At 44.8% G+C, this 25,179-nt stretch overlaps 1 protein-coding gene across 1 annotated transcript in view; it reads left to right on the top strand.

Annotated features, from left to right (window-relative positions):
- Positions 1-24,464, top strand: part of LOC102947610 (pyroglutamylated RF-amide peptide receptor) — an 85,132-nt gene extending 60,668 nt beyond the window's left edge. The window contains exons 2-6 of the mRNA XM_007065488.3: positions 7,998-8,156; positions 11,920-11,981; positions 14,849-15,084; positions 16,592-16,689; positions 21,566-24,464. Coding sequence (XP_007065550.1) covers positions 7,998-8,156; positions 11,920-11,981; positions 14,849-15,084; positions 16,592-16,689; positions 21,566-21,972 — 962 coding nt within the window. The 3' untranslated portion in view covers positions 21,973-24,464. The remainder of the gene's footprint in view (positions 1-7,997; positions 8,157-11,919; positions 11,982-14,848; positions 15,085-16,591; positions 16,690-21,565) is intronic.
- The last annotated feature ends 715 nt before the right edge of the window (positions 24,465-25,179 follow it).

Genomic DNA, 25,179 nt, shown 5'->3' with positions numbered 1-25,179 from the left:
AGCAACTTGCGCAAGGTCACCCAACAGGTCAGTGGCAGAACTGAGAATGGAAGCCAGGTCTCATGACTCCCAGTCCAGTGCTCCAGCCAGGGAATCACAGTGTCTCCTCCTCAGAAAGCTTCCTTATGTTAGAATAATATTAAGGGAGAAGAATGGCAACCTTTAAGCTGTAGCCCAAGACAGACTGTGTGACAGAAGAGAGGAAACTCAAGATGAGAGCGTATGAAACCAGCAGGGCACAGAATACAGTGTATTCCTTTTTTATGATACATTACAATTAACTTGCTTGTGTGCATCTGACTGGCCTCTCCAGGATGAAAACAGAACCGCTGAACTGGGTGTCATAGGTCCTATACAGCCAGCAGATAATGGAGATTTTCCTTTAGGCATCAGTGCTTTTGGAAGTCTATTTTTGCTGCCATTACTGTGTGGTACTGCAATGTGGGTTATTAAGAAATGTGATGTCTTAGGTGGGCATGGATTTGTTACAATATTTTTATTATTATCTAGCTCTTATACAGTGTTTTTAATCGGTAGATCTCAAAGCACATTACAGAGGAGGTCAGTATCATTTTTCCCATTACAAATGGGGAAACAAAGGCATGGAGAAGGGAAATGACTTGTCCAACATGACCCAGCAGGCCAGCGGCAAAGCCAGGAATAGAACCCAGGGTTTCCTGAGCCCCAGTCCAGTGCTCTAACAACTAGATACAATATTAAGCCATTCATAATTACTGGTGAGTATTTCCAGTCCAAAATCAAGAGATGAAATAAAGCAACAGCAAAAAAATATATAGTAATTAAAAAACAAATATCATTAACTACCATATATCTGAGTCCATTTTATAAAATAAAATTTAAAGGATTTTATCTTTAGACCGATTGAAACAGAAGATCACTGTAATTTAAAAGAGCAAAAGATGTACCCAGCTGCAGTTTGGGGCCAGACCCTCAGCTCATGTAAATCAGTGTAGCTCCATTGAAATCAAAGGAGCTAGGTCTGTTGACATCTGATGAGGATCTGGCCCATAGTTTCAGATCAACAGATGGCTTAATACTCTAACTGGATACCTGCCTTGCACCTTGGGGAGTCACCTACACCAGTGCAAAGTGGAGGTAGATGGACGTGAGTGTGACGTGGTAGCATTTTACACTCACTCTGCCCTGGTGTAAACACCACCCGGTGCAGTGCAGAGGAGAATCGGACCCTTTGGTTCAGATTCTGAACCAGAGTAAATCAGGAGTAAATCCAGTGATGTTAATGGCCCAGCTCACTGGGCTGGCGTAAATCAGTGTCGCTCCACTGCAGTCATGCACTGAGGATTTGGCCCATTATATATAATTCTTGGGCAGAGCTGGGGCCAGGCATAAGAAGATTAAGCAATTGCTTAGGGCCCCAAAGAGCTCAAGGCAGCCCCTTACTCCTTTTTTATTATAAGAATTTGCCTGTTTTCGTATCGGGGGGGTGGGGTGGGGGGGAGGAGAATATATTCCTGCTTAGGGCCGCCAATGGGCTAGCACCAGCACTGCTCGTGAGGCCAGATCCCCAGCTGGCATAAATCAGCGTAGTTCCAGAGAAGTCAAAGGAGCTGCGCCAATTTACACCAGCCTAGGATCTAGCCTTTGGGCTTTGTCAAGCTCAGCTGCTTATCTGCTTTTCTTCCCATCTCCTTTGATTCTCTTCTCCCCTTGCCTTATCCTCTCCCATCCCTGTTTCCTGATGGGCAGACTGTATTCCCTGGCTTTGCTAACAAACACCCCCCCCCCCCCCCAAGGGAATCACTACACTGACAATACACGTGCCTAATGCTTGGGTAGCCCTTTTCATCTTCAAAGCAAACCCCCACACCTCCGAATCTTCATAACAGTGGTGGAAGGGAGGCATTATCCCATTAAAATAGAGAAAGAAGAAACGCTGCAGAAGAATTGGACTGCGTTATCCATAAACATCTGGGTTCTTCACAATTAACTTTAATAATACATTTTTCTCTTCCAAAAGTCTTCACATACATCTGTTAACCCTTGCAAAACCCCAGTGAGGTAGCTATCCCTATTTTACAGATGGGGAAACTGAGGCACGAAGCGAGTGGTTAAGCAGCTTGCTGAATATCCCAGTGATTATCTGGGAATGTAACTCAGGAGTTCCTGGCTCTTGATCTTGTGCTCCGACCACTAGATCGTGTCTTAGACCTTTTCTACACTGGGGACAACCCCTGGTGCAGACAATATAAACCCTTACAAGCTGCAATTTGCAATGGTGCAGCTGGCTTCTGTGTCAAGCAGGGGTGGTCTCCACTGGTGAAAACAGGGGCTTTCTGTGCTACAGTTCAGACTGGTGCAGCTAGGCTGGTAGCTGGTCAACAATGACTGAAATCAGGGCAAATCTCCAATGCTGACGAGTTCTCAGTCTTGCCAAACAAGGGGAAACACCAGGTTTGTACAGGAAGGGCAAGGTATGAAAATCTGGGAATAGCACTAGATCAAAGAAAGACGGGGACCACCCTTGCCAGAAATGGAACTGTGATTGCTTAAACCACAACTCTTGAACCTCAGGGATTCAGCTTCCCAACAGAACTTACAAAAAAGCCAAACAGGGCCGCAGGAACCCAATTCCAGACAGAAATGATAGGCCAGATTTCAGCTGATATCACTCCACTGATGTCCATTTACACCCGCTGAAGAACTGGCCTTTTAATTGCTAAATTACATTAGAAATGCTGGAGCAAATTAATCATTGGCACACCTTGTACAAGTGGATGGAGTGACACCAGGGATTTATGTGGACTGGAGCCTTCATAGGCTCATTAAAAATCAATTTGATTCTAGACAGCAGAATTTTCTTGTGTTAGAAAGGGGAGAACTGTATTGTTCACTTAACAGCTGACTTAATGCCTTACACCCACGTGGCCAACAGTTACTCTCCCTTCATGTATACTCCCCACACTGAACAGGTCAAAGGCAAGCCGCCTATCCCCAAATGCATCGTGGCCTCAGCCATATTGTCTGGGAGTTGGATCTGGCAAGCTAAGCAGGACCGGAGTGAGCTAGTTTGCGTAATCACTGCAGGGTGGTCTCTAGCCTTTACCCACAGCTGGGCCAGCTAGCTTGGCTTTAAAGCAACACCAAACTTGAGCCAGAGGGTTTTGTGTGTGTGCGGATGAGGTGGGTAAGAGTATTAGGGATGACATCCAAGTAAAAGCCCATGTTAATGCTGCAGGGAAGACAGCCCCTAAGTGGCTTGTCCACGTTCACACAGCATGTACTATGGCAGAACAGGGAACCAAAAATCACCTCTCCTGAGTCCTAGCCCAGTGGAACTTCATCCATCTCCTTCCAGCCCAAACTATATTTTTTGTGTTGAGAGATGTCCCAGTGGCCTGCCCCCTTTCTGTTCCCCCAGGGTCATTTAGGGGACACTGTATGGCCTCTCTTCCTACAGGTTTCAGAGTAGCAGCCGTGTTAGTCTGTATTCGCATAAAGAAAAGGAGTACTTGTGGCACCTTAGAGACTAACAAATTTATTTGAGCATAAGCTCCTATAGTGCAGCTTGGGAGATGTACCAGGTCAAGCCAACTCTCCTCCACAATGCAAAGGTTCTTCAGCATAGAATAGAAACCCCCTGGCTTTCCCAGCTCCAGCCACAGCAGGTAGTAGACTCTATTAGCTCCTAGCACACCCACTAGAGGGCAGACTCTCAAAGGTGCCCAATTCCCTTTGGCAATTAACCAGAGAAGAATATCGAATTCCCATTGGTGCCTTTGACAATCTCCTCACTGTGATTATCTTAGCCAGCGGCTTTAGGAATAACTCATCTCCAGATCCAGGGCTAGGAAAGGACTCCAGTTTCAAAGCCCAGATGCATCCGTGCTAAAAACAATCTCTCCACCTCTATGTGTTGGGACTGTGCTCCAGAGAGTTTGTTACTTGAGAAAACATACATTCAGCCTCACGTCACCCGTTGGGTTCTTTCAATCTGCATCCACAATCTTCAAACCTCTATTTCCTTAACACTTCCACATAAATCAGACACGAGGCTCAGAAAAGGCAGCCTCATGTGTGCCCGTCAGTTGCTAGAGAGCCCAGCAGATGAGCAACAGATTAGATGAGCTCCCTTGACCTCTTTCATCTCGGGGGAAGAGGCTGTAAAATGAGCAGAAAATTGTTCAAACGCCAACAATTTCATTGTGCTCCGGGAAAGTCTCAGATGCAGATAAATCCCCAGTGATAGCATCAGATGCTGCTGCCAGTCCTGGCTCTAAGAAAGCAAACGGGCTGAGATGGAAACTCATCCTTTCCAAAGAGGTGGGGGGCGTTCACTATATTATTTGGCATATGCAATCCAGGCAAGCCAAGCCACAGCGTTCTTGTCAACAATTTTCAAGGCACAAAGACCTCCAGGAAGTTGAGTCAGTTAGTATTCACTTGATGCAGATGTCTCTCAATATTCTAGCATCCTACTGGGAGTTTGGTAGTATTGTACCCAGCATCTGGTATCTGGAACAAAACACAATTTCAACTGATTCTCATGCAAAAGAAAACCAGATAAAACCTCCATCTACTGATGCCAGCATGGCTGATCCTTGTGTCTGCTTTACACAACGGCCATGTGATCAGATAACTTCAGAAGGCCATTCATCGTTGACTGGCACGATCAGACTTCAGCATCCAACTTTCCCCTCTTCTCCAACAGAACTAATGCTCTTTAGAGCTTCTCATTCCACTGTTATGAAATGAAGGGTTTTGGTGTTGGGGAATTCTGCTCTGTTATACTGATGTAAATCTGAAGTCAAGTGGAGTGACTCTGGATTTATACCAACATAGATGAGCAGAATTTGATCCCAATTCATCATCCTAAAACTTCGCCCTCAATCAATGGAGTGGCACGCTAAAACGAGATTCAGGAGCTGGGGAACACTAACCTAAAAACAGTGTTATAATCCTTCAGAGTAGCTTGCTTAACATCTCAGCACGATGACTTTAGTGGCCTGATGAATGATGCATATTCCATAAGTTATCCGCCCTAAGTGCCTGATATCCAGTTGCTCTGTTCCTCCCTTTGGGAAGGGTCAGGAGGCATGGTGGAAGGTGGTTTTTAAGCCACCTTTGATATCTTATCACCCTGCTGCAAGTAAAAGCAGCGTCGGGGCTACTCTACCTTATGCTCTGCTTCACATGGTCCCCTGTCTGCCCTGAAAGGCAGAAAATACCCATAGCAGTTCTGATTGGCCCCAACACCACGCTTTGGGAGCAGGTTGGGCATAGAGACCTGGTGGCAGCTCTACAGTGGCTGTGAAGGCATTTGCAAAAGGGGGTATTTTCAGGAGACTGTTTCTGAAAACAGTATGCTGCCAGAGATGCAGAAGGAGACTTTAATAACACACCACCTCTTGCTTATATAGCACTTTTTGCCCATAAATCTCAAAGCACTTTACAGAGGTGCTCAGTATCATTATCCCCATTCCACAGAAACTGAGGCACAAAGAGGGAGCATGACCTGCCCAAGGTCACCCCAGCAGCAGAGCTCAGATTTCCTGAGTCCCAGTTCAGTGCTCTATCCACTAGGCCACAGTGAGCTGAAAGTTTAGTGTAAATGAGAATCAGACCATAAGGCTAAAATGATCAGTCCAGCCCCTGGCCTGAGCACAAGGCAGGCCTGGCTCTCCCCAGTCTATGGACCCCAATGGCTGGAGATAGGGTCAGGGGACGTGATCATTCCCCTCTATTCGGCATTGGTGAGGCCTCATCTGGAGTACTGTGTTCAGTTTTGGGCCCCACACTACAAGAAGGTTGTGGAAAAATTGGAAAGAGTCCAGCGGAGGGCAACAAAAATTATTAGGAGGCTGGAGCACATGACTTATGAGGAGAGGCTGAGGGGACTGTGGTTATTTAGTCTGCAGAAGAGAAGAGTGAGGGGGGATTTGATAGCAGCCTTCAACTACCTGAAGGGGGGCTCCAAAGAGGATGGAGCTCAGCTGTTCTCAGTGGTGGCAGATGACAGAACAAGGAGCAGTGGTCTCAAGTTACAGTGGGGGAGGTCTAGGCTGGATATTAGGAAAAACTTTTTCACTAGGAGGGTGGTGAAGCACTGGAATGGGTTACCTAGGGAGGTGGTGGAATCTCCATCCTTAGAAGTTTTTAAGGTCAGGCTTGACAAACCCTGACTAGGATGATTTAGTTGGGGATTGGTCCTGCTTTGAGCAGGGGGTTGGACTAGATGACCTCCTGAGGTCCCTTCCAACCCTGATATTCTATGATTCTATGACCCATGCCTGCCCAGACCTCTTTGGGCAGCTCTGGTGGGGCTTTTCCATGGGGCTGAGCTCTGTGTACCACCCAAGCAGCATCCTGCTGCTGTTTGCCCCATGGAACCATACTGACTCCACAGCTTGGCGGCATCCATATCTGCAGAGCCCAGGGCTGGATTTGAGCTCAAGATATGCTCTGGCTTGGTGCAGTCCATTTAATGTCTGAGTGATACTTCCCTATTACCATTACACTGGTGAGGTCTTGGCTGCTTCCGAATATTGGTCTGACATGAAAGAGGCTTACTATAGCAGTATCTAAATCTAAGGTGGTGCGTGTGTGGGAGGGGTTTTAAAGGTGATACTGTTAATTATTATTGGGTTTGGGGGGTTACCATAGTACCTATGAGCCCCAGTCGTAAACCAAGATCCAATGGTACATGGTGCTGCACGGCTCTGCAAGAAACTCCACCTTCCTGCATTGTGTCATGGAGCCCATTGGATCGCTCTGTAGTCCCCATCCTAAGGGCTCTTGTGTTAGCAAGCGCTGAGGTGCACTGCAGCAAAAGCAGTGCCTACACTAGGACATGCTGGCTAAAATTTCCCTTCTTTCACAGGGGGCTGGAAGGATTGTTGAGAAGTCATCACACTCAGCCCCTCGCTGCTTGTATGTTTTAGTTCTGAAAGGCTGGGCAGACAGCCAGTGGTCGAAAGTAATGTGTCAATTGCACATTATCCTACACCTGCGTGCAGGAAAGAAAAGCATTGAATTCATATTGCAATTAAGCGGAAGCCTGCTGGACACGTGGCTAGATTCTCTCCCCTGTTTTCCTGCCACTTTGCAATGCTCAGGTGGTGCCCAGAGTCTCTAACTGGCTCGCTGAGATTTTCCCAGCATAGGAATGCCTACATACTCCGACTGACCCCACAATCTAGCGTAGAAGCATGTCTAGGGGGCGGAGGGGTAGAGCACACCTGAGCTTGGCCAGTTCTTAGCTGATGCCTGGTCTCTTGAGGACCATACTACCTAGTGTATTTTAGAGAAGCCTTTAGGCTGCTCTGACTTAGAGCAGGGCCAGGCCAAGGCAGCTAGAAGGAATCAGGAAGTTACAGCTAGAGTTGTGCAAATAATGGATTTTTCTTTTTGCTGGCAATTAGAAACAAAAAACCAACAACCAACCACCACCACCTGAGGGGGGGAGGGGGCGGTGTTGTTTGGGGTTGAATGCAAAATGACATTTTTTGAAATGTTTTAGCAAATCCAAAAGTCAAAAAAAAAGTTTTGGGTCAAACTAAATATTTTATTTTGACAATATCATTTTGACAGTTTTTAAACATTTTTTCTTTAAAAAAAAAAAATCCAAACCACTTGATGTGTTCCAATTTTTTTCCCCCAGTCAAAACAATTTGGCGAAGCCTGCAGGAATTTGTGAAATGTTTCCGTGGTGCTGAATCTCCATTTTTTCACCAAAAATAAGTTTTGTCTGAAAAATTTCACCTAACTCTAGTTATCACCAGTTCTTTGACGGTCCCCTCCTCTCCTGGGCTAAGTAGATCTCTGTACAGGAAGGAATCTGGCTCAAGTTATTTGACAACCCCAAGATTAAAAAGAAGTCCATGCATAGAGGACAATCTGAGTTAGAATTGAGCCGCCCCCCCCCCCTTCCACCAGCTGAAATTTGCTCCCAGGCCTTAGGGTTAGGGTTTATTTCTGCCATGAGAGCCAGCACACTAAAATGTGTCTTTCTTTTCTAGGCCCCTTTGTGTGCAAGATGGTCCCCTTCATTCAGACCACGGCAGTTGTGGCCAGCACCCTTACCATGACATGCATTGCTGTAGAGAGGTACCAAGGAATAGTTCACCCACTGAAGATGAAGAGACAGTACACAAACAAGAGAAGCTACAAAATGCTAGGTATGGCTGAGTATATATGTAGGGTAACTGGTAATGGGGCATTGAGTTTTGCACATCTACAGTATTGCAAACTCCAAATGTTCAAAGATCATGAGTCAGGCTCACCAAAAAACATGAGATCGATTTTCAGATCATGAGATTATGTACAAATAATAGATTCAAGGTTTTTTTTATTTGCCTTCTATTTAAGACTTTTTGAGCCTATAGGGTGCACTGAGGTCACATTTTTGAAGCTTTCTCCATAGCCACAAGGGCTAGAAACTTACTTTTTCTTTTTAAGAATGAAAGCTGAAATCATCCCATATCCACTTGACTCCAGGAGCTGGGGCTTTAAGGAAAACAATAATCATCATGAGACTCATGACAAAATTGTGAGAGTTGGCAGTGCTGTCTCTAGGACACGTTCAAATCCAGCCCATGTTGGACAAACATAGGGAAACCCCCATGGAAGCTAATAAGGGAACCTTCCCATTAACTTCCATGAGCATTGGCTTTGAGCCATTCTAGGTTGGCTGGTTTTTCTCTTTCATGAAAAAGACAAGTCATTCAGACTGAAAGCACATGGTTTCCTTTTGTGTCTGGCTAAACACAACACTGGGCAGGCCTGTAACAGAGGTGAGTTCTCTCACACAAACACACCAGTGCATTACACAATTTAATCCCTCACTATTTTCTTGAGTCCACTGTAACAGTCTGGTTCTGCTCTCATTTACACCATCTTTACATCAGCCTGATTTCAGTGGAACTATTCCTGATCCCCCCCCTGCTCCACCATGGAAGTGTGGGAAGAATCAAGTTTTACATTGCTGCTTTCAAGCTCTACAGAACTATAAAGACAGCGGGACTGATTCTGATCCTCTTACTCACCCTGAATAGCACCTTGTTCCATGCGTGGCCTCACTGAAATCAGTGCTGTAGGATCTGGTTTACTTTTGCTATTAAAAACCATCGGTTTCAAAAAAAGTCTCAGGTCAGTGACGTGTGTTTTTTGTTTTAATTGGATACATTTAAATCACATTTGAATCCCAGGTTCAATGATAAATGACACTTTGTCCTAAATTTAGTTATAACTCTTATGTCTGGGCAGAACGGGTCCCTGTGCCTTGGGTGATTTCAAACCAGATTGCACAAAAAGCACTGGGATGACACAATCCGTGGATAAACCTGCATGGTTGGGATGGACTAGATGACTTGATTTTAGAACTGGTCAAAACATTCCCAACAGAGCATTTCTCCATTGGAAAATGCTCTTTCACTGAAACAGACATTTTCTGCAGGAAGGTATCTGCTGTAGATGAAATTTCATCAAGGAAAAAGAATTGGAACGCAGCATTTTGGTGGTGTCAGAATGGAACGTTTTGACACTCTCAGACTGTTCCATTTTGATTTTTCATTTCTAAATGACTTTTCATTGTGAAATGTTCCTTTATTTTTAAAATCAAAATCGGACCGAGACGTTTCAACTTTCTGGGAAGAGGATGTTCTGATTGACCCCAAGTGAACATTTTTCAAAAATTCAGGTGGGCAGAAAATTTCCAAAAAAAGATGTTCGGTTTTGTTCCAATTGAGAAAGAAAACAAATCTTCAATTTTTTTTGTGGGATGCAAATTCCATTTCCTACAGATCTCTACGTCGTAGGACTAGACGAGAGGGATCCATAGCTAATGCCACGTTAAAAGGGGATATGTTGCAGAAGGAGACCTCACACAGGAAAGAGTCCGGCAGAATACCCCTGGGGCTACTGGGAGCATCAGCTGTCCCATTCGTTCATAGGGGACTCCTTCAGCACCACTCTATCCTGCTCTGGGGTGCTTCGTACTAGTGATGAGTCTGTGCTGGGGGAAGATGGCAGGTGCTCTCCTGGGGGAAAGCAATGGTTCCTTCTGCCCAGGTGAAAAAGATTTTGTGTGTGTGTGTATGTTGTGGAGGTGTGAGCAGGGCTTCCCTGGCCCGCTCCCCAGTCCCCAAACAACCATTCAGCAGCAGGCAAAAGATAGCCCAGCGGCGCTGCAGTTATCTAGTGTGATTTTTGGCTTTACAGTGTTCGGCAGCTTGGCTTATACAATGCTTGATCCTGCCTCCTCTGAAATCAATGACAAAGCTCCCTTCAGCAGGGCAGGGTCAGGCTCACCATAAAGAAGAGCTTGTTGGTTCAGGACTTCTTGCATGCTTACGAGGTTTTCCATTTCCTTCCCCTGCCTGCATAGAGAGCCAGCGTAAATAATTCTGAGCATTACGTCAATCCTCAAAACTGGGCTTAAGTGGGACTTCAGGGTACATAGTCCTCATGCTGGCTCTCTGCACAAGGAAAAATTCATCTCCCAAGAGAAAAAGAATCTGCATTACCTGTGTGTTTGTTAAAGGAAAAGAAAATCCTTCAGCCTGAGTTACACCACGCCAGTGTGACCGCATTGATTTCAGAGGACATAAAAGGGAGCCGGGTATCTTCCTTTGTTTGCATCCCGCATCTGGCTTTGTGCAGGCGTCAGGCAATTTTTTTGAAAGATTGAAGAGTATTTAGCACTAGGCCCAGGATGAGACAGAGAGATCAAGAGGTGGGGAACTTTGTGAGCTCTTAAATCCCTCTGAAATGAAAACATAATCCTGTTTCCTGGCACTAAAGTCATCTTTTGGGTCTCAGAAACACACCCCCTCACAAAAGGCTGCGGGGAGACCTGGGTGAACTGCACAGGCTCCATTCATCTTATCTCAAACCCTACAAGTGGGGTGACATTTCTTGAACAGTTGTACAGCAGGTGCAATTAACAAGAGAATGCCCCTTCACCACCCACAGTGGTTACATCTAAGGTTTGATCCGATGCCCAACGAGGCCAGTGAAAAGGCTTTTGTTGACTGAATTGAACATTTCCTCACACCCAGACAGTTATTTCCCAATATAAGCACGTGGAATATTGTACAGATGAAACAATACAAAGTTAAACAGCACACTGAGACACCTTTTTAAAAAGCTATCCAATATATTGGGCCAAATTGGGCCATGATCTATAGTCGCTCCAAGGGTATAAATCAGGGAAAAACTGATATTTATAAACACAGTGACTTTCCCCATAACCAAAATTCATTGCACGTGAAATTTGCCCCTGTGCAGAGGGCTAACCCAAGGTCTACATCCCATTTGAACCATACTTTGAGCACTTAAATGGTGCATAACCCACAGTAGAATTTGAGCCTACAGTCTTATTCTGCGGACTTATTAGTCTCCTTGACTCACACTGAGTAGTAGTTTTCTTTAGCATAGCTCCATTTAAATCAATGGAACTATTTGCAAAGCACGATATTACTAAGCATGAGCAAGGGAGGCAGAATGAAAGTATAGTGTGATTATTCGTTTGGAACAATTTCCTTACTCTGAAAATTTGATTTCAAGTGAACAACATTTGGAGTTGGCTGGATCTGGAGACTGAAATACTGTTCACTTTAAATCAGGAAAAGTGTAAAGGATTAGATATTAGATTCTTAATCTGTAACTGATTCACCTTGACAATGAGCAAAGAATTCTCTGCAGAGAGAAGTAGAAAGGCCAAGTGAGTCCTGCAGTTATGCATAATTAACAAAGTGAAAAAAACAAGATGCTTGTTGATTGGCAAACTCTCAGTTATTAGAAATCTAGAGCCTCAGCTCTTTCATTCTAGCCAATTCACTTGGCAAAAGTAAACACTGACAAACGCCTTGAGATAAATGTTGAAAAGTAACGGTCATAATTGAAAGAATTAATTTCTTCCGTTCTTCTCTCTTTAAACAGGATTCATATGGATGATTGCAGTCATTGTTGGGTCGCCCATGCTGTACGTTCAGACTCTGGAGGTAAATGCCAGTCACCCATTCATGGAAGAGAATGCTTATCTGAAAACTGCCACGCAGTGTTATTGTTAGGGTATGTCCACCTGCAATAAAACATCCAGGGCTGGCCTATGTCACCTGATTTGGGCTGGCGGGGCTCGGGCTGTAGGGCTATGAAATTGTAATGCAGACATTCAGGCTTGGGCTGGATATGTCTACACTGCAGCACCTGTAGACATACCGAGCTAGCTTTGATCTAGCTAGTTTAACAATAGCAGTAAAGCCATAACAGCCTGGGCTAGCTGCTCGAAAACACATCCTAGTGAGCTTATACAGTCCGTCCTGCTGTCATTCCACTGCTATATTATTCGAGCTAGCTAGATCAAAGCCAGCTCAGATATGTCTGTGCAGTCAGACCTCTGATTGCAGTGCAGACAGGCCCTATGAATCCTTGTGCAATAGTCTGATGGCTTAACTCACAAAATTCTTTGCCTGAGATCTTGCCACGAAGAAGCTTATGACAATAGGATTGGCAGGCAGTATATGCAGTACTGTTATCAGATAGAGAGGCCTGATTCTCCTCTCCTGCCAGTTTTATACCAGAGTAATCCCAGTGACTTCGGTGGAGTTACTCCCGATTTATACTGGTGTGAGAGGCAAACCAGGCCCAGAATGAATAGTACAATTTTCCAGGGGGAAATCAGCAGGTAGTTTCAAAGGATGATGCTTCTACTGGATGTCAGTCAAGCCACCAGTGCCCACAGTTTGTCCCTGACAGCGACTTTAATCACAGTTAATTGGGGCGTCTGAGTAAAAAACAACGGGGGACTCCCCTCCTTCCCGGTGTGTCATTGTAGAAGTGGGTATTAGCCATGCTCAGTGGCACTGCACGTTGCTGTTCTATATGATAAGCAGAAGTGGCATGCTTTATGATATCGGCACTTAAAATCTCGTTCTGCGCCACATTTAACACAGCTTAGACAACGGGCCAGGTCCCCTGCAGTCGTATATCAGTATAGCTTTGTTGTCTTAAATGGAGCTCCACCAATCTACTCCCACCGGTCCCTTAGCTCTGTTCTTCTAGTATGAATCAGGAGCAGCTCCAGGGGGTTGACCCCAGCCTAACTGAGATCAGAAACTGTCCAAATGCAGTTAAATCATTATTGCAAACTTCAAGTGTGTCAAACTAGCGAGTTTTCATAGAGGTGATGAACCAGCGAGCAGATCTTTGGGTCAGATGGACACTGTTACATTAGTTACATGCATAAAACATAATGGAAAAAAGATCCCATTTGCAGACACAGAGAACTATATCTCAGCTGTGCAGATTCACAGAAGGCATGCTCCATTCCATACTTATGCCAATGGACCAATACCAATTTACAGCAGCTGATGAGCGGGCCCAGAGTGTTTTCATATTACCTAGCACTGACATCACACTTTTCATCTTCAAAGCACTCTACAAATGTAAATGAATTACATAGCAATTTAAATGTCCTGCTAGGAGAAGAGCTTTGTGTATGCTCGAAAGCACGTCTCTTTCACCAACAGAAGTTGGTCCAATAAAAGATAATATCTTGCCCACCTTGTCTCTGCTAGGAGAATTAATTTTACAGATCTGAGTGCTTATTTAAATACCTTCCTGCCAGAAGCCTTTAAAAAAGAAGGTATTTACATTTTCCAGACACTCTATTTGCTGACAGACAGCAAGGATGGGCATGAAATGAGTGATTAACTCCCATTTCCTCTGCAAAGCCAGTTTCTCTGCTGCATTTTGCATTGTTCCCTCTGCCTTTTTATAAGCATTGTATCCTAGCAATTAGGGACCTCTTCAGCAGTAACATCAATTTGTAAAGCAGCATTCTCACTGATAAACCATGTCAATCATTTTCCACTTTACATTGTCATCAATATATGCCAAGTGCCAGGCCTGTCTGAGTTTTATCTCACTATAACTCTGCAGCAGACAGAACTGTAAAACAGCTACTCAAGTCTGTAACAGAAGCTTCCAAGATGCAGTACGTAGTCAAATTAAGTATGGAGCCGGCAGAACTAAGCTATTGCTGTATTCATCAAGGGGTGGCATGCAGGGAATGTGACATCTAGAGCAGGGGAGACAGGGAAGGCAAGGTTCCTGGGTCTATTTCCTGATTCTTCTTGTGACTTTGAGCAAATCACTTGGCCCTGAAAATGATTCAAGGGCTGGAAAAAATATACTTTCCGGCAAGAGACTTAAGGAGCTCCGTCTGTTCAGTTTATGAACAAGCTTAAGAGTTGACTTGATTACAGAGTATAAATACCGACACTATAGGGCTCTTTAATCTAGTGGAGAATGGCATAGATAGAACACGAATCAATGTCTGAAAGGCAAAGGCAGACCAATTCAAATTAGAAATAAGGCACATATTTTTAACAGTGCATGGGATTAACCATTGGAACAAATGGACAAGGTTCAAAAAAGGGCAACAAAGATGCTCAAGGGCATGGAATGGCTTCCATACGAGGAGAGACTAAAAAGATTGGGGCTGTTCAGTTCAGAAAAGAGAGGGGGAGATTATAAAGGTCTATAAAATTATGACTGGTATGGAGAAAGTTTTATACCGCTGCCCATCACCATGGTATCTGAACATTTTCGACGTAAAATCACTAGCAATAGCAAAGTCCTTAGTGGACTACACAGAGTCTCTGACATTCCTCCCATCTTGGCTTTTTGTTGCTTTTAGATTTGATTCGTTTCCCCTTTTCTTATTTATTGTCAGTGTTGTGTCATTCTTGTTCATACTGATATTTATTTTCTCTGCCGCTCCCTCTCTGATGCACTGATCATCTCTTGTAAGTCTCTGACCTTGTATCTTTCTCCACTCCACGCCCCTCCCACCCCCCACTCTTAGGTGAAATATGACTTTCTCTATAATATTCATCATGTCTGCTGTCTGGAGTCCTGGCATAGCATTGAGCTGCGCCGTGCTTACGCAATCTTTATCCTGGTGGCCTTGTTTCTGGTGCCACTCACGGCCATGCTGATGCTCTACTCCCGGATAGGATACGAGCTGTGGATCAAGAAACGGATTGGAGATTCTTCAGTACTGAACACCCTGAGTCGCCACGAAATGGCTAAAATAACAAGGTGGGTAGCCTGTTTGACTGGCTTTAAATGGCACAGAGATAGGGTTGCCACCTTCGGCTGGATGAATTCCTGGAGGTTTCATCACATGGCATTATCTTTAATTAAAGAGGAATCCTTAAAACCTGGAGACTATAGGACAATCCTGGAGACTTGGCAGCCCTAGACCAGAGGAGAAGCATCACAGCTTAAGCATGCGTGCGAGAACTAGTAGGCAATGATGGCAAGTGGTTAGAAGAGAGGACTGGTCGTCTGGACTCCTGGGTTCTATTAATTGTTCTGCCACTGACTTACTGTAGAACCTTAGGCAAGTCCTATAGGGCTGTTCCAACACACACTGAAGTCAATGAGAACTTTTCCATTGACTCCAGTAAGTGCGGAATCAGACCTTTCATTCCTGTAGTATGTAGAAGCCCCAGTCCTGGGCCAGGACCCTGTTGTGCTGGGTGCTTTATGGTTCAGTTTCTCTCTCCATTGCATAGGCCTGCCACTTAACTCCCATGGCTGTTAGGAAGCTCAGCCCAAAGAACGTTCCCCAGAATTTTGGCTGCCATTTGTACCACATGTGAAATTCTTTCAGGAGGTCAGATTCCCACTCCCACCCTTTTCCCAGGAGACCTACAGAGTGATGCTCAAAGGGAGAGGCAGGAAAGCAGCACAATCAAATGGAGAGCATATAGTCGTGGGCACTGATGCACCATAGAGGCCTATTCAGCTAACCCTGAAGAAACACAGGGAGAAGCAAAGAGCTGTCAGAGGGAGGGAGGAAATTTGGAGTGTCCCAAGAAGGAAATACCCAGAACCGGGGAAGCCTCTTGGATTCTGCAATCCTGTTACAGCCCAAATAAACACATTGTCCCGATTCTCCTCCGACACTCGTTTTGCATCAGTGTAACTCCATTCACTTCCGTGGATACCTCCAGATTTACATCAGAGTCAGTGAGAGCAGAATTGGGCCCCTGAGCTTTCTGGGTGCTTATCCAACTGGAAGCAAAGCTGCAAACCTTTCGGGCATTATCCTACCCCTCTAGAAAATATAGCAATTTCCTGGCAAATGAAAAAATGTTAACTCAGCTGGTATAACGGTCATAAAGTGGTTGTGATGCAGTCAGAAGAATTCCCATACTAGGAGTAGACCAGTGGTCAATCTACTTCAGAATTCTGACTCTGACAGGGGCCGGTATTAGCTGCTTCAGAGGCCTTTTGGCAATGAGTTCCACTGGTTAATTTTGCATTGTGTAGAAAAAAGTGTTTCCTTTAATCAGATTGGTGTGGGGAGGGATGGGGGGGGGGGTGGTATTTGCCACCTTTCAATTTCATTGACCATCCTTGTGTCCTTTTATCAGGAATGTGAATGCTTTACAGTGAATGCTTTTCACTCTCCTACCATCTGAATGCAACTAGCCTATTTCTCTCAGTACAAATGATCAGGTGCTGAATTTCTGCTTGCCTCCTGCTATAAATGTCTGCTTGTCAGCTCTCGCTCTCTGTCTCAAATGGCTTCCTCCAGGAAGAAGAAACGAGCTGTGATGATGATGGTTATTGTAGTGCTGTTCTTCGCTGCGTGCTGGGCACCTTTTCACGTTGTCCACATGTTGTTTGAATACAGTGAGTAGATATAAATTGAACTGATAAAAGACTCTCTCTCTCTCTCTCTCTGTGTGTGTGTGTGTGAGTGAGAGAGAGATCCTAAAATTCCTGAAATGACCAATAAAAATAAAACAAGAGACATTCCCGTGAGAGAAAAAGAAAAGGAAGACTTGTGGCACCTTAGAGACTAACACATTTATTTGAGCATAAGCTTTCGTGAGCTACATTCAGTGCATTCAGATGCATTCAGTGGAAAAAGATGCATCTGATGAAGTGAGCTGTAGCTCATGAAAGCTTATGCTCAAATAAATGTGTTAGTCTCTAAGGTGCCACAAGTACACCTTTTCTTTTTGTGAATACAGACCAACACGGCTGCTACTCTGAAACCTCCCTTGAGAGAGTAGCTCCACGGCAATTCCAGAATAGTCTATTAGCACCAATATATACTTAGCTCTTCTACTCATTCATCAAAACTGCATTACTTAAGCCCCTTGATTTTTTTCATTAATGGTCTTCTCTGAACTCTTGTCTGTTTGTCCATATCTTTCTGATATCGCATTGTCCAGAACTGACTGCAGTATTGCAGGCATTGGAGATGATAGCTAAGGGCTAGTGTACACAAGGAAACTATTCTGCAAAAACTATTCCTGAATAACTCCCTATAAGGACATTGTATTCTGGACTCACTTTATTCCAGTGTAATTACTGCATTTCCAAAGAGCGGTAATTATTCTGGAATAAAATCCCTTTAGGCTCAAGAGAAGGAGAAATCAAGTCCCTTTATTGAGTAATGACAGCTGGGAGGCTACTGCCCAAGGCTCTAGGCTGCATGCCAGGTTAGTGCTAAGTTGTGTAGACTGTGGGGTTTCCCTGGCTGCAAATACATGGCTAGGATATGGGCAGCAGACTCTGTGTGTTGGAGCAGAAAGCCTGGGGATGGGGTTGTGAATGTGGCTCTGAGAGGAAGCAGAGAGACAGAGCTTCTTGGGCAGAGAACTCATGAAGTTGGCAGATTTGGGAATTTCTGAGCAAGAAAACTGTCTCCTGTTGTTTGTTTCTAATGTGTCCAGGGAGATAGACTGTGCACATTTTTTGTAAATAAACAAGACGACACCAAAAGTAGACCTGACTTGCAGTAGCAATTTCTCATCCTAATGGAAACAATCCTGCAAAGTCCTGAACTTTAGCTAACAGCTTGGGCCAGGGGGGAAACACTATTATCTAAATTGGGTAGAATGCCTGATCCATTTGTTTTTGCCTGGCATATGACCTTGAGGACAGCCAAGAGCATCCACTGTTTTGGAGTTGCCTGCATTATTCCTTGTATTTAGACATGAGCTTGAACCAAAAACCTAATTCCAGGTATTCTTACACTCTTTGGGCAGGCTGAAATCTAAATCCATTTGCAAATGTTTCAGTTTCTATAATGGGCAGGACCCATACACTGAAGCCAAGATCAAACCAGATCCAAATTTTACAGCTTGGGTCCAACTCCAATTATTTTATAGGGGAGGTCTCCAGCCAGAGTGGCTTTTTTGATCTCTTGAAAAAACAACAACAACAACGCTATGGCTAAGGACTAAATACACCAATTACACCCACACACTCTAGCTTCTCAGCAGAATTCAACATAAGAAATGAATGCAGCAGATGAATGAATATGATGAATCATTTCTGCTCTCAGATCCACCATCCTAAATCCAAAGTAATTTCCTCCCCCCACACCCCTGCAATCAGTGGCATTATTCTGGCTTTGTGCTGACGAGAATGAGATCTGAATCTGGCCCAGGTTTACAAGTAATTGAAAGCAGTAAATCACAGGACAACAAGCCAGATGGTGTAAATCAGTGTATCTTCATTGAAGACAATGCAGCTATGCCATGAGAGGAGGAAGTGGCCTAGTATTTGCAAAATTTGTCTTCCTGCATGCCCAGCTGAGTTCTCCTTCCATCCCCTTGGGGATGTTGATTATAAAAGAGAAGATTCTCAAATAGCCGGCAAAAGAGACATCCTTGCCGCAGTACAGTATATAATTCACTGATTAGTGCAATGTGAGCGTAGACGGCTCCTCAAAATCCTGCCAACTCAACAAGGTCTCACTCCACACATGAATGATCAGAATGTCAACTGACAGCCTCTGTTACACAAAAGCCATTCCAGTTCATAAATGCAGCCTATCTCCATATGTAAAAAAATGTATTCAGGCACATTAGTCAGTCTGTGGTGGCAAGGCAGCGATGGGTGGTTTTGTAACAATACCCATGCATGCTGTGCTATTAAAGTTACTTGAAAAAGTGGCTTGAACTTAGAGATGGAAGCTAGGGAGTCTCCTGCAGCCTAATACTAGCTCTGCCACCGATTCACTGCATAGCCCTAGTCGAGTTCTGCAACTTCTCTGCCTCATTTTCTCCAGCTGTAATATTGTGATACCATTTTCCCATTGTACGTGGGGTGTTGTGGAGATGATTTGGGGTGAAATTAACACTATGCAGACAGGCAGCACGGTCCTATTTTGAGGGATTCAGTGGGACTTCAGTAGGGCATAGGCCAGCTCTTAACAGCCCTGCCATAAACACTCCCTGGAAACTCCAGTGGTGATGCAAGTAGTGTTGTGATCAAGGGGGGGGGGAAAACAGCAACATTTCCCCAATTTAGCCCTCAATGTATTTGGCTGGGCCTATGGTCAGTTTCCCAGTTCTCTCCAAATACCAGCATTCCTCACCTCAGCACGGTACAAACATAGGGCCTGATCCTGTAAACCTTTACTCAAATGAGAAGCTCAGACCGTGTCAATGGGACAACACATACTTGTAAGGGCTCTAGTCCTCGTTTTGTACACCACCTCACCTAAAAACTACATGAAAGTTAGGGCTGGCCAAAAGTTTGGCAACAAACCTAGTTTTCAGCAGACAGGTGGGTTTCTGACTAAACAAAGTTGTTTCATGAAAAGTGTCTGCTCCCCCATGGCAAATTGCAACTTTTTATCAGAAAACAGAATGCTCTCCCAAAGCCCAACTCCAGTGCCCCCTGCTCGCATTTTCCTCCGTGAGCCACGCGCTCCCACTCGATTTCATTTCCCATGGTTCCTCACCTCCCCTCACCAAGAGGAGACCATGGTGCATCATGGGCGATGTAGACCAGCCTCTAGAGGAGAAGGGGATCATGAGCCACCTGAACTACAACTCCCAGGAGGCACCACGGTGACATTTCAAATTCGGGGCTGAAATATTTCAGTTTTCAATTGGTCACCAAAAAAAAAAAAAAAAACCTGTCAATTTTCTGTGAAGAATGTTGACAAAGAACTATTTAAAAAAAAATTCCACTGGTGCAGGGAAGATATTTACCAACTAGCTCGAATCAAAATGCTGAAATTATAGCACAGCTGCAGGCATAAATAAGAGCAGCAATGGGGGAAAGGAAGAGGATTCGTGACAGTATTCTTGCCAGCAAATTAAAGAAGTATGGATTAGATGAATGGACTATAAGGTGGATAGAAAGTTGGCTAGATCGTTGGGTAGTGATCAATGGCTCGATGTCTAGTTGGCAGCCAGTATGAAGCGGAGTGCCCCAAGGGTTGGTCCTGGGGCTGTTTTTGTTCAACTTCTTCATTAATGATCTGGAGGATGGGATGGATTGCACCCTCAGCAAGTTCATGGATGACACTAAGCTGAGGGGAGAGGTAGATATGCTGGAGGGTAAGGATAGGGTCCAGAGTGACCTAGACAAATTGGAGGATTGGGCCAAAAGAAATCGGATGAGGTTCAACAAGGACAAGTGCAGAGTCCTGCACTTGGGACAGAAGAATCCCATGCACCGCTACAGGCTGGGGACTGACTGGCTAAGCAGCAGTTCTGCAGAGAAGGACCTGGGGATTACAGTGGATGAGAAGCTGGATATGAGTCAGCAGTGTGCCCTTGTTGCCTAGAAGGCTAACGGCATATTGGGCTGCATTAGTAGGAGCATTGCCAGCAGATCGAGGGAAGTGATTATTCCCCTCTATTCGGCACTGGTAAGGCCACACCTGGAGTACTGTGTCCAGTTTTGGTCCCCCCCACTACAGAAGAGATGTGGACAAATTGGAGAGAGTCAAGCACAGGGCAATGAAAATGATTAGGGAGCTGGGGCACATGACTTATGAGGAGAGGCTGAGGGAACTGGGATTGTTTAGTCTGCAGAAGAGAAGAGTGAGGGGGGATTTGATAGCAGCCTTCAACTACCTGAAAGGGGGTTCCAAAGAGGATGGAGCTCGGCTGTTCTCAGTGGTGGCAGATGGCAGAACAAGAAGCAATGGTCTCAAGTTGCAGTGGGGGAGATCTAGGTTGGATATTAGGAAAAACCTCTTTCACTAGGAGGGTGGTGAAGTACTGGAATGGGTTCTATAGGGAGGTGGTGGAATCTCCATCCTTAGAGGTTTTTAAGGCCCATCTTGACAAAGCCCTGGCTGGGATGATTTAGTTGGGGATTGGTCCTGCCTTGAGCAGGGGGTTGGACTAGATGACCTCCTGAGGTCTATTCCAGCCCTAATCTGCTATGATTCTATGAATTGGGGAGAGAGGTAGTCACAGGGGGGTAAGATTTGAAAAGGGATGAACTGGAGAGAGGTCGAATGGCTACTCCAGATCGCAGGTGCTGCAGAGCAGGTTGCCTCACTGCAGGTGAAATTCACCCCAGTGAAGAGGCCTTTGCAACCACTTAAGTCCTGTCTGTAAGAGCGGCATAGGCCTCATGCTCAGGGGTGAGCTTCAACCTAGTTGCAGTGGGAGCATGTTGAAGGACCGGAGAGGAGGTTGGTGAATGATAAGGCAAGGGATCACATAGTGTAGCAACAAAGATGTGGGTCTAATAGGTAAGACCCTCTGGTTGGTTCTTTCTAATCCATTCCCTTGCTCCCCAGATAACCTGGAGGAAAGCTACGATGACGTCACCGTAAAGATAATCTTTGCCATCGTCCAGGCCGTCGGGTTCTTTAACTCTTTCAATAACCCCGTGGTCTACACTTTTATGAATGAGAACTTCAAGAAGAGCTTCGTGGCTATTCTCTTCTGCAGTTTGCGGAGCCCCGAGCCAGCCGACAAGCAGGAGAGCCAGCAGCTGGAAAGGGCCAAAATGGGACCCTCGAACTGTGGCATCAGGAAGGAGGGCAGAAGCTTGCACAGCCACCTGAGTGCAGAGAACCTGGAACTGAGACTCTGTGAGCAGGTGCCATCCGCAAAGCTGGAGTCAGTGCTTTCAGTGGCGGTCATTACCTACCCCATGGTGACCACCCATAAGGAGATACTGCCCAATGGACAGTCAGCATGATTGCTGCTGACTTCAAGTACACACTGTGCTTCATGGATCAAAATAACTTTGCATTAGGGAGCAGTATCCACTTTAATGAAAACAAGCCACACTGAGTGCTTTAATATTTCCAGTGTTCTCTTTCGTCATTGGTTTCTATATTTCACTCAATTTCCAGCTGCCCAAGTCTCCATCTCAAATGCAACCTATGGAATATGGGACCAGGTATGGATGAGTTTCAGAGGATAAAAGGCTGCCAGTTTTCCAAAGGGATGGAGAGAGAGAGTGGTAGAATGTTCCTTTTTTAATTATTGCTATTTTATTCATCTTCCCTCTTGAGCTGATGGTTCCATCCAACCCCAAACAAATCAGGTTAATTGGGGTTGAACCATCAGCCCCCTTGTCTCCAGTAGGTGTTGAAGGTGCTTTGCACCTTACAGGATCAGACACGCACCCCCGTAAATTAGAAGCTGGAAATGCATGAACCATGGAAACCTAGTTTTAGGAACTGTCTGCTCTCGCCTGACTCTCAGACATGGGGATGGGGGTTAGACAGCATGCTCTGTACAGAGGGCCTCTTTCACGGACTTTGCTCAAGAGTCCACGCTGCTATCAGCTGCCTGAGCTGACAAAACAATGTTGCATCCCACGGAGCCTGCTGCTGCTGCTGCTGCTCATATACTGGTGTCAGATCTGTGTGAGGAGCTGGGAAGGAAACGGTTTCTCCAGCCCAGGAGTGTTTTTGGAGATTTCAAAATTTTTTTCCCATCCCAAAAAGTCAAAATCTCCAAAATTTTCATGAATCAAAAAAATCTAAAATTCAGGAACTGTTGAAATATTTTGTCTTGATCTTTTTTTCTAACAAGAATAATACTTCATGATTTAATTAATACCAAATCTAACTAAAATTTTACGTGCACAAAAAAAAGCCTTTTTGAACAGAAAATGTGTTTCCAAAATGGTTGGCAAGTCCTGTTTTGGCCTCTTTTCCAACCGTTTGGGAAATACAATTCACAAATGTTTTGAAACGGGAGATTCCTCAGCAGCGATCCTTTCCCGTGCACTGCTTCAGTTTTGATGAATCAGCATTTTCAAACAAAAAGAAGGTTTTGGCTGAAAATTCCTGACCAGCTGTACAGATGTTGCCTCATTGACTTCAGTGAAGTTATTCCTCATTGCCACCTGGATGAAAGCAGACTAATTCTGAATGCCCGTGAGGCTGTTCTGAAACAACGGGGAATGACCAGCTTGCCACATCAGCACAGACATTCATCATGTGCAGGGAGGAAAGGCTGATGTCTGTTTTATACCAGAAGCTACTATTCTAGTGCATATTGCTGTTGCACTTGCCTGCATACTCTACAGTCAATAATGTGCCTGCCTAGCAATGCTACATTGTAATTACTGGTTTGAGGTGGGTTAAGTGTATTGAGATATTTTCCTTACTGTGAAAATTCACTAGCATCCATGCTTCTGTTGTAAAGCCTTTTCTTTCCAATAAGAAAAATTTGCTTTTGAAATCTACATGGCATTGGCCCCTGAAGCAAAAGTCTACACATCTTTGAAGCTTTTGTTGTTGTTGTTGTTAGGTCAATTGCTACTCTGGGTTCTACGTCAGTTATACGTTTGGAGAATAAACCGTTGACTGAGAACACCAGCACCAGCCATGTAGACTATTTCATGGGTAGATCTCAAAGCACTTTACAGAGGTGCATCAGTGTAATTTCCCCGATTTTACAGGGGGGGGGGGGGTTATGGAAGGAGGAAGTGAAACACAGAGTGTACGGGACATTTAAAATGATGGATGTCAAGGAACGGTCTTTGCTACCTCACCCCTTCACAAGGAAATTTCACTTAGGAAAGAATCATTAAAAAAAAAAAAAATCAGAGAAAAAATCCAGTATGGATTCTGAATATAAATATTATATGTACTGTGGTAGTAGCTAGGAATCCCAGTCATGGACCAGGACCCCACTGTGCGAGGCGCTGTACAAACACAGAACAAAAAGGTGGTCCCTCCCCCAAAGAACTTACAGTAAGTAAATATATATTCAGAGGTAAGGTGTAAAATGAGAGGTGGATTAGGCCACTTTAGGGTGGGGAGCTGCTACAACAAGGGGCCAGAAGAAGGTGGATGTCGAAGTAGGAAATGCCCTACTTTAACTCCCATCTTCTTACACCCTCTTGGTAGCTGCTTTTCCTGCTGTCTCCTTTGGGCCAGACTTTCACGAGCTCAGCTCCCATTTAGGCTACATCTACACTGCAATTAAAAAACCCACTGCATGGCCACAGTGGGCCTAGACTCAGACTCAAGAGAAGGAAAACAATTCTCAAGGTTTCTTCCTGGTCCTGCTTGCAGGCAGAGGCTCTGGAGGGAAGCCTGTGATCAGAATGCATTCAGAAGACAGGCAGCCTACAGTAGGGTGGGGTAAGTTTTGCCTCTCTGTTTTAAGGAGCAGCCTGCTTCGTTTCTCTCTGTTCTGGGTGGTTGTGTGTAATCGTTCTATATTGAGACAAGATGGGTGAGGTGATATCTTTTAGTGGACTAGTTTCTGTTGGAGAAAGAGACAAGCTTTCAAGCTCCACAGAGCTCATCTCTCTCATATCCTGGGACTGACACAGCTACAACACCACTGCAAACATCACTCTGAATTATAAGAAATAAAGTAGTGTTACACTGCAAGCTTCCAACAGAAGTATTTTTTATCTATCTCCTCTGTTTTGTATGCCATGAACACAGCAGATCCAAAGGAAGACGGAGGTGGATGGGGAAAAAAGAACAGAGACAGAACAAAATAAGGAGGGAGTTAAAAAGAAACTGGAAGAAGAGAGAATAGATCAGAGAGAAGTGGCGGGGAGGAGAAGGTGAGGGAAAGGAATAGAGAAAATAGGAGAGCGCTCACCTACCTCTAAGGTTAGTCATGTATATTTGTACTCTGTTTACTGGTGCTCCTGAGAGATCTAACACTCAGGCTGGCAGGACAGAGTTTATTATGCATGCACTGCTGAGCCTTCTTTTTCCTCATGCTTTTGCAAGGAAGATGCCAAAATATCCATTGCCCAGGACCCCTGCAACTGGCCCTGTCTCTCTCAAGCTGCTTCCCAGCACAGACAAGTAGCAACAGCTACACTGCTGCGAGCGGCACGAATTGGTCCTTGTGTTGGCAGCCTTAGAAATCTAGCTACTTACGGTTACAGGCACATCAGCAGTTTGCACTTCTGCTACCT

This window comes from Chelonia mydas, chromosome 26 (genome assembly GCF_015237465.2).
Source record: "Chelonia mydas isolate rCheMyd1 chromosome 26, rCheMyd1.pri.v2, whole genome shotgun sequence".
Lineage (NCBI taxonomy): Eukaryota > Metazoa > Chordata > Testudines > Cheloniidae > Chelonia > Chelonia mydas.
Note: the sequence above shows the minus strand (reverse complement) of the source record. Positions and strands in the feature narration are given on the sequence as shown.